Raw genomic sequence first — 10,413 nt, forward strand, 5'->3', positions numbered from 1 at the left:
CTTTATTAAACTGAGTAAGATCAAACGCTGTTTCTTTAATTTCGCGATCTTCTCTGCAAGGGATAAGTGCCTCCTAGTGATAGCTTCCATCACTTCTCTTATGGAATCATCGGCGCACAATATTTTTGTGTGGCTTCTCAAAGCCAATACTTTCGCTAGAGTTTTTTTTTTTGTCAGAATTCTATAAAACACGATTTTATTAACAATTTAACCAAATATTATACGAATTAACATCTTACCATTCTCGTTGCTAATAAATGTAAACAAACACAATGATGTCTCAAGTGTCAACGAAAACAGATCGAAAACACAAAATGTCGGTCAGAACGACATTGAGTCCACAATCCCCAAACCGTGTTTTCAACGTGTTTTCGATGTCAGTCAGAACATTGTATTATTCAGAAGTTCCCGTGCTCAGCTATGGCCAATATTGTTGAGAATAGCAAACGTCGACAATATTTCGGATTTTCCTGTTGGAATTTATTTGGGGGCAAAGAAGCCGGATACCATAGAAATCTACTTAGCAGCATTTTTGGAATAAATGAGAAATATTTTAGAAAATGGAATAGAGTTACTAGGAAAAGTGGTTAAAGTTAGGATACGGTCGATTGTATGTGATGACCCTGCAAAGGCATTTATTTGTGGCACTCCAGGTCATACATCAGCATCTGGATGTGGAAATGTATTCAAGGGCGTAAAATAGACAATGTTTTGGTGTACACGGTAGAAAGTGCGGAGTTAATTTCTGATGAAGATTTCTCCAACCGAAAGTATTTTAAACATCATTTGCCACTTTGTCGAAACAAAAAAACACCTTTAGAAAGTATTGGCGTAAAAATGATTAGTCAGGTGGCCTTAGATGCCATGCACCTAATCGATTTAGGGGTAATGCGAAAATTTCTTCTGCAAATTTTGCAAGATAAAATAATCATTAGGGTAGCAAAAGAGAACAAAAACAAAATTTCCAATAGCTTAAAGTTTTTGAAGCCTCATATTTCCCAGGAATTCGCAAGGAAACCAAGAGGGTTTGAAGATATTTTACATTGAAAGGCCACCGAATTTCGCCAATTTCTCCTTTATACTGGTATCCAGGTTCATGTTTCAGCTGATGTTTACTATGAGTTTCTACTTCTGCATTGTACTTGTAGGTTATTGTTTTGCCCAAAAAGTTACATAAAAAATATTAATATCGTTCAAAACTTTCCTCGCATATTTGGAGAAACAAGTGTGACCTACAACGTGCACAACCTATTGCACTTAGTGAATAATGTAAAAAGCTTAGGTTTACTGTCGGAAACATCTGCCTATAGTTTTGAAAATCATCTTCAAACATTGAAAAGCTATATAAAAAAAACCAACGCAGATATTAAAACAGCTTTGTAATAGGATTGCACACGAAAATTTAGTGATGGATAAACAATACAATGGCCTCAAGTTATTAAAAAATGGTGCATTTCAATACTATCACAAGAACTATGTTTTCTCTGTAAAAACTCCTAATGACTATTGTCTCGTCAGGCCTTTTCTTCCAATAGAAATCCAGCGTTTTACGAATGAAAATGGAGGGTCAGTCGTGGGGGGGGATATTTTTTAATTTAGAACCATTTTTTGATGATCCTATAGATTCCATGACTTTGGGAATATGCACCGTAGACAAAAATCCTTCCGATGAAGAATTTTGTTTTCCGCTCAGTGAAATAGATTGTAAGTTGTAAGGACATCCTCTTGATGACCGCTTACTTATTATGCCAATTTTACATGGCTGCTATTAACAGACATTAAATTTGCCAAATTAAACAGCACTAATTTTTTTATGTATTATTATTTTAAAGCTAAGGAAATGTACAAGAAAATTAAACTCTTCGAGAAGACATCTGAATATGTTCAACCTCAGTGTAAGTATTATACAGTGCTGTGCAAAATAAAACCAATATACATATACATATACAGTATTGGCCAATACAATAGCACCCCCATTTCAAAGTGATATTGTTTGTCTCTTATGTTAAATTATTTATGTATTTTTTTTTAATTTTCAATTAAAATACAGTTCATTCTCTAACAAAACTTGCAAACAAAAACACCACTTGAGACTTGCACATTATTAGACCAAAATTTAATGAGCTATAAAACTGTGTTCTGTGTCCTGACAAAAAAGTTTGAAATTTGGGTGGAAATTTGTTGAATTTTTTTTGTAGTCGCTTACAAAGTTTCAAACCTGGGTTCATATGAGTTTTGCCAAGAGTCTATTGGAGCGCCAGTAGCCGAACTATTTCCACTCAAATCGGAAGATGATCTGAAATCAGTTGAGGAAAAAATCATTCCAGAAAACCGTGAAACTTATGTAAGTACAATTTTTTCGCTGAATTTCGATTTTAGAGAAGCAAATTTGAGTAAACAGTTTTGTAGGCCATTGAATTTTAGTGTAATAAAACCCAATTTTGAAGAAGCCGCTTACGCTATATGTCTACGTTATATGGCAGAAAATAACTAACCATTTAACGAGAAAAAATTAACAAAAACTAACGGTAATTCTCAGGTTCTTTAAACTTGTACTTTATTATTTTAAAATTCAAGTGGCTGCAAAACCGCACGCTAAAATTGTGTGTAAACAATCCAATAAAAAATTGCAGTTTTCTTAAAATTGCGAAAGTTTGGAACTCTGATTCTCCAGGTTTTATAAGAACAATTATTTTAATCTGACATTTTCTTACAAAGTTTTGCTATCGCCTTTTGTTTAACAGGTTTCTACAATGAAGAGCATTTTTCAGCATAACGCTTGTAAGAATTTGAAAAACATTTTACAAGACGGAATTATACTTAACTGCAATATTGACATGGGTCCCATGGGAAAAAACGTTTGAAGGATTTTACTACTTTTTATGGAGCACTTTTGGGTAATGCGAATTTGCAGACTCATTACATAATTACTTTTTTGAATATAAATTTGTATTTATTTGAAAATAGATGCCATTTCATGCCTGCCGAATGTAACAAATCCGGAGGAGGAGCTGCGTAAGGAAATTAAATTGCAAAAGAGACGACATTTTGGTGTCCTCATCAAAATCGCATTCTATTGAACTAGAATTCAATGCGCTATAAAACCGCATACTCAAAATCTTTCTAAAAAAACTGGTCAAAAAGTTGAAAATTTTCATGAAAATTTGTTGAATTTCCTAAATTTTTTAAAAAGTTTGGAACTCTGGTTTTTGTGGATTTCGTTGTATAATGAACTGTACTTTTGAAACAAATCAATACAAATTTATTTACTTAGACACAACGAATTTATATCGCGCGCAATGATTGTAGCGTTATTTATTTTTTTAATTTATAAGAAAAATTCATTTTATTTATTTTATTTTACAAAAACTATGAAAAAATTTATTTATAACGCGAGTAATTGTTTTTAAGTTTTTTCGCACGGCAATAAGGGTGGGTAACTCAGCAAATTTATAGGAGTTGACTCAATGACTCCAACTCACTTTAAGGAATCAGCTCATTCAACTAACTCATTTGACTCTTTGTATGTTACACTCATTCGTATCGTAGACTCGTTTTGAGGCATAGATGCGGTATAGCGGCCGTTGAGATAAAACAAAGCTTTAAAGTGGGCGTGGTCAGCTCCTTTCTACTGATTTGAAAGGTGTAATTTTTTTTGTGTGCAAATTAATAGGGCGGTGCTAGGGGGAGGGTAAAGGTGGAATTTTCAATATTTTCAAAAGCTTATATTTCGAAACCTATTGTACCGAATTTCAAAATGTGGATATGGTTGGAAAGGCAATTGATTTGATATGCACATCTTTATATATCTTACATACATACATATTTCGAGAAAAACTAAAAAAAAAACGAAATTATAAGAATTTGTGAGATTTGACATAACACCCGCAATACAAAATACATGTGGTTGTTGTTGTTGTATTCTTGCCACCACCTTGTATAAATTCGCCTCGTGCAAAAACAAAATGCAAGACTTTGCCATGCTAAACACTGTGGCGAAGCGAGAGAGTTATATGGACAAATATGAGCCACTATGATTCAATTGATTCATGTGAGCCCTACGGCATCAACTGAGTTACTGAGTTACATTTTTTTTGGACAGGGAGTCTGAGTTACCGATTCACTTATAGGAATCAACTCAATAACTCAACTCTGAGTTGAGTTACCCACCTCTACACGGCAATGTTTGTACGGGTTTTGTAAAAAAAACAACATATGATTAGATATATTCAAAAAATTCCGTTTTTATTAATTATTATATGAAATAAGCGAGCATCATTATTTAAATTAAATATTAACTAGTGCTCAACCGAAGTACAAACGTATGGATGTATAGGTATGCGTTTGCAGCTAAACCTAAATATTTGAAGGTTAAATGTATCTACGTAAACATGCCGTTTTTATTAATAATTATATATATGTATGTACATTAGGGTGTCCCTTATTTTTCAATGTTATTATTTTACTACGCATAGGCTCTAGTTTTGTTCATTTATCAGTAAAACACTCGAAAAAAGATTTTTGTCTTATTTGGACAACTGCAACCCGTGCCGACTTGCTCGGAAACCTGTTCATACAAGTACGGCGCCTGCACTCTGTTACTGTCAGTTATGCTACGTTTGTACGCCAGCTGTTTGCCAATAGAATCAATTTGCAAATGGGTCGTTCTTAAAAAACATGACCATTCTGAATTTTGTAATTTTTAAAAATTAAGTTGGCCAAATATGTTTATAATTGGCCTCATGTGGTTACGGATGGTATCAACAATAGGAATCCATAACCAGCAGTATTTTTTTTTAATTTTTGGAGTTTTTGGAGTTAATAAGTCACAGAGTGGACCGGTAACAGAGGGGACAAATTAACTCAAAAATACCATATTTTAGCTTTTTATTCGAATTTTGGAGAATTTATTTGTCCACTTAATTAATGTACATAAAATATTTATAAAAAAATTATAAAATAAATAAAAAATCAATTTACTCACCGTTTTTCAACAGTAACAGAGTTGACACTGAATAAGGGTACGTACCCGGCATACAATTGGGTTCCTTACTCAACAACGCACTAAACAAGACTGAACAGTTCAAAACACATTTTGTTGATTTTAGCTAAGTTATGATGGAGAAGCATAAGAGAAATATACGCGTCATAACGTTTAACAAACATTTTTCAATAAAATGAGTGGACGTAACAGAGGGGACCAAAACCTGGGGACACAAATTTTCTTCATAAAAATTATACAAAAAAATTATTTTTCATCATTCTTTTCTATATATGGTATTAATATACACAAACTGAATAACAAAAATTGTAAATATTATTTTTTTTCAATTTTATTTCAACTGAAAATAACTATTAAATTTTTATAAATTGGCTCGGGACACAGGTTTTTGCTAAACCTTTGATATTGCAAATATTTTTTAAGTTATTTTCAGATAATTAATTATTTTTTTTTATAATATAGTTACGTAGAATCGATAATAATTTATAAAAATGCAGATATTTTTCTATTTTCTTTTTGAAGAAACAAAATATAAAATAGTAAAGTCTGGGGACACCAATTGGTCATGTTTTTTAAGAACGACCCAAATACTGGACTAACTGTTTTAGAGGCGATTCCCATTCAGAAATAAATAAAATTTCAACATTTGCACTATATTTGTAAATAGTTTCATTAATTAGCAATTACTTTCATGAGTGAGCTGTATGCAAATAAAGAATTAACTGTGCGTTTAGCAAATTTGAAATAAGACGTGCACGTGCTTGTCGGGTAAATAACGCGGATGATTTCGTATTTCGAAAATTTCAGTGGAACTAAGAAGCAATAAAAATATTATATTTTTGGTTGGTGAGGTCAACCACCAAATAACGGGTGCAAAATTACCGTCTAATCGTCAAGTTCTCGCGGTTCTATTTTTCAATATTCGCGAAGTAAAATTGATTGTTAGTGAAAGCGCAAATCTTGCCACTCGTGAGTGCATTATATTCTGGGAAAAGGCTAGGGTACCTACCAGAGTTGTCCCTAATTGTGTTAAGAAACTTGTGGATCTTTATCAAGTCTGGCGAGAGCTGCAAAAAAATTGCAAGAAGATACCGGCTTTTCATAGACGTCGCGAGGAGGAGTTTCAACAGGATTTGGATAATTTATTCGATATCGCACATGCTGATGCTCTCAAAAGAATTAAAATAGAAGAAGATAAAATATTCTTACAAAAACAGAGAGCCAGGGCGTCCGGGTTGCTTAGCGGGTGTAGACAAAAGTTAGCTATAATTGAAGAAAGGGCAAGGCTCAGACAACTAGCAAAAGAAAAAAATAGACTAAAGCAAATACCCTTAGAGAGCTTGTTGACATCTGTAACTCCACACAACAATATAACACTCACAGAATTACAAGATCAATTTGCAAGCTCTGAAGAAAGCCTGAACGAACCGCTGCCTTCCACATCTCAATCTCTTCGTTTATTATCTACGACGACAAAAAGAGGAAGGAAAGATTTTATCACGTCTAAATTGGTTGCAACTTTAAACAGATGTCAACTCAGCATTAGAGATTCTGTTTATATAATTCAGGCTGTAGTAGAAGCACTAGGCCTTTGTTGCGACGATTACCCAATTAACAAATCTTCAATTCAACGCATTCGAACACAAATGAGAAAACATAGAGCAGAATCCATAAAATCCGATTTTCAGAATAACATGCCCGAAGTAGTTACCGTTCATTGGGATGGAAAATTGTTACCTGGTCTGGATGTGAAAAGTTCTAAAGAAGAACGCTTGCCAATTATTATTTCATTTGAAGAGAAGGAACAACTTCTTGCAGTACCGAAATTAGAAAGCTCTTCCGGCAAAGAACAAGCGAAAGCAGTATCAAATGCGCTTAATGATTGGAACCTTAAAGATAAGGTACAAATAATGTGCTGTGATACGACAGCATCTAATACAGGCCGCTTGAAAGGAGCTTGTGTGCTTTTAGAGCAAGCATTAGAGAGAGAATTGTTACTCTTTGCTTGCCGTCATCATATTTACGAACTTGTGCTCAAAAAAGTATTTATATCAAAGACTCAAGAAGACACTACCAATCCCGATATTCCACTGTTTAAAAAATTTAAAGATAACTGGAAGAATATTAATCCTAGTGCTATCGAATTATGCGATAATTTTGTCAAACAACATTTCTGTGACGCGACCATTAATGAATTGGTGACGTTTTTTTACAACGAACTGGGAAAATCGATTGTACGAGATGACTATCAAGAACTTATTGAACTCGCCATTATTTTTTTGGGAGGAGATTCTGAAAATAAAATTAAAATCAGGCAGGAGGCAATGCATCAAGCACGGTGGATGGCAAGAGCTATTTACTCTTTAAAGATTTGTTTGCTGCAGTCTCAGTTTAAAATGAATGTCAAGGACGAACAAGCGCTTAAAGATGTTTGTTTATTCATTGTGACAGTTTATGTAAAGCCCTGGCTTGGATGCTGTTTAGCAGTAAAGGCGCCGAATCAAGATTTGCGTTTTTTAAAGACCCTGCAAGGTTAAGAGTTGACAATTTGAGCAAATTCAGTCAACAACTATGGTATTTATCAGAGGAAGTAACCCTCCAATCAATTGTTGACGACGAAGTTGATAAAAAAACCAAGCTGAAAATTTTGGCAAACTTACAAAGAGAAATCTTTGGAAATTCAAGAAAGGGAACATAGAAGGATGAGATGTCGGTCTCTTTATATGGTAAGTGGTAATTAATCTGTTATTTTAAACTTTGCTTATTTAATTTAATTAATGCTGTAACTTTTTTTTTTGTTTTAGAAAAATCGTTGAGTGATTTCATATCTGTTAAGAGCAAAAATATATTTTCGAGATTTAAAGTTGACAGCAGTTTCCTTCAGGCAAATTTATCTTCGTGGGAAGAAAATGCCGCCTATGTGGAAGCTAAAAAGAAGTTTTTGAGCTTAAAAGCAGTAAATGGCACAGCTGAAAGAGCTGTTAAACTAATGCAAGACTTTCATGGTTTGATAACCGCAGACGAAGAACAAAAGCAGTTCCTTTTACGATGTGCGCAAGAACATAGAAAGATGTATCCAGATTGTAAAAAAGAGACTTTAACAGGTCTATTCTGCGCTGGTAATAAAAAGTTTGTAACCGGTAAATAAAGTTTCTGTCAATTTTTAAACCCTTTTCGCATTCTCTGGACTCTTGTAACCGGTAAATTTTGTTACAATCTCATAAGCTGGTAACAAAGTATTGCCCCATGAAATATGCAATGCCAGAATTTGCACAATTCTTCATAGCTGACTTGCTGAATACTTTAACTGCATTACCAACGTTCCTAGAATCGCGGTGACAAGAACTGGTAACATTTTTTGGTAATAAAAATTTCCGGTTACAAAATCTTCGGTAACGTGCAGAATAGACCTGTAAAAAAGAAAATGTCCTAAATAATAATTTTTTAAATTAAAGAAAGCCATTACCTAAATGTGTATTTTCATCAATATTAAACAAACATATGGATATTTGCGTTGATCTAGCTACTTGATGTAGTAAAAAAACTATTTGCTAAAACTTTGAGCCCCTGTCGGCACGGGTTAAAATATACATAGAAAGGAAAAATTTTATATTTGAGTACAGGTAAGTATACTTAACAGAATTGGAGGGTATGCATTTTGATAATTACAAAACAAAAAATTTCGTCCATATAAGTGACACCCTAATGTACATATATGAAATAAATGAGCAACATTATTTGAATTAAATTTTTAACTGGTTCTTAAGTGTGTTTTTTACAACTAATCCCGAACTACTGAGTATGTAACTAGTTCTTTTGTGTGTTTTTTGCTACTGATACAGAACCACTCACTATGGAACTGATCGAAAACAATTTTTCTTGGGGCTATCTCTGAACTGAATACATTGGAATGCTTATGGGCCTACTGTCTCTGAACTGTGTACATTGAAATGCTTATGGGGCAACTGTCCACCGCCAATGACAGCTCCATTATAAAGTAGACAGTTGAAGCCGTTGTTCGGCGATTGAGCAGGAACTAGTGTTGTGGAAAAAGGAAAGCATCTTGAACTATTTTTGGCCTAGAGAAATCTCCTGCAGGGTAGCGTCAACGGAGTGTGAATGTGTGTGTGACAGCAGTAGCATTTATCACTTTGTTGTGTCCCTTTTAACTGCGTTTCGATTCTAAGTAATGGTCTGATTATGGCAACTTAACGTGACTTACGGCTCTCTCTTAAAAATTCTGTAAAATGGGTGTTGCTTATATTTGAACAGCCGAAACTTTACGTAACTTAAGGCCACGTCGAAATCTGCTTCATTTTAATTCTCTATGTTCTACGTTCCATTAAGTTAAGTTAAGTTGCCATAATCAGGCTTTAAGAGTGCATTCGTGTATATACATTTGGAAGTGGATACGTGCGCTAATGCATGTATTTTATTTTGCAAATTCGCATTGTGTTGCAATGTCCCCGATTGCTTTGCTGACATGCCGCAAAACCACAAAATAACAATAGTTACAAAGAGGCCAACAACGACGCCAGAACCACCAACAATAGTTGTGGCAGCAGATCTGAAAAAATACTTAAAATTAATGCCATCTCATAAATTTCTTTTTAATGCTGTAGAAATGTGGCATCAAAGCCGCTCAAGTTGCGATCTGTAGCTACTCAACTGCCATTGTTGATTTTATGTTTTAACTTCATCCCACAACAACTGCTGCACTTTCTGTTAAGTGTTTTTGTTGCTCTTTTTATACCCGAGCGCACTTGTGCACAAGGGTATTATAACTTTGTTCACATAACGGTTGTTTGTAACAGACAAAACGAATCGATATAGATATAGACAAATGTATACATAAATGATCAGAATGAAAAGAGAAATCGATTAAGCGGTGACTGTCTGTCCGTCCGTCCGTCTGTGCACACGATAATTCGAGTAAAAATGAAGATATCTTAACAAAACTTGGTATGTGCACTTCTTTCGGGCGTATGACGGATGGTATTGAAACTGGACAAAATCGGACAATAACCACGCCTACCTCCCATATAACGGTAATTTTCAGAAATACGAAAACTGCGATATTTTAGTAACTACTGAAGATAATGCACTCAAAATTGATATTTACAATGACTTTCAGACGGAAAACATGAACATTATAAATTTTTGCAAAATGGGCGAAGCCACGCCCACCTATGGTTACATGTGTATATCTTGGTAACCGCTGCACCAATTTCTTCCAAACTTGGCACAGTTGTTGGCCTTGGTATAGCATACTAAATGGCCGAAAATTTTAAAAATCGGTCTTTAACCACGCCTACCTCCCATATAACGGTAATTTTCAGAAATACGAAAACTGCGATATTTTAATAACTACTGAAGATAATTCACTCAAAATTGATATTTAAAATAACTTT

At 34.1% G+C, this 10,413-nt stretch overlaps 1 protein-coding gene across 1 annotated transcript; it reads left to right on the forward strand.

Moving 5' to 3' along the window:
• The first annotated feature begins 5,662 nt into the window (after window positions 1-5,662).
• Window positions 5,663-7,992, forward strand: LOC118749456. The gene is made up of 2 exons (XM_036484257.1): window positions 5,663-7,728; window positions 7,807-7,992. The coding sequence occupies exon 1, from the start codon at window positions 6,649-6,651 to the stop codon at window positions 7,537-7,539; it is 891 nt and encodes a 296-aa protein (XP_036340150.1). The 5' UTR covers window positions 5,663-6,648; the 3' UTR covers window positions 7,540-7,728; window positions 7,807-7,992.
• The last annotated feature ends 2,421 nt before the right edge of the window (window positions 7,993-10,413 follow it).

Source organism: Rhagoletis pomonella, unplaced genomic scaffold (assembly GCF_013731165.1).
Source record: "Rhagoletis pomonella isolate Grant_MI unplaced genomic scaffold, Rhpom_1.0 Rhpom_scaffold_00016, whole genome shotgun sequence".
In the NCBI taxonomy this organism is placed as follows: Eukaryota; Metazoa; Arthropoda; class Insecta; order Diptera; family Tephritidae; genus Rhagoletis; species Rhagoletis pomonella.

Excerpts from the sequence above, each read along its gene's own strand:
- LOC118749456 (XM_036484257.1), top strand. The coding sequence starts at position 6,649 with ATGAGAAAACATAGAGCAGAATCCATAAAATCCGATTTTCAGAATAAC.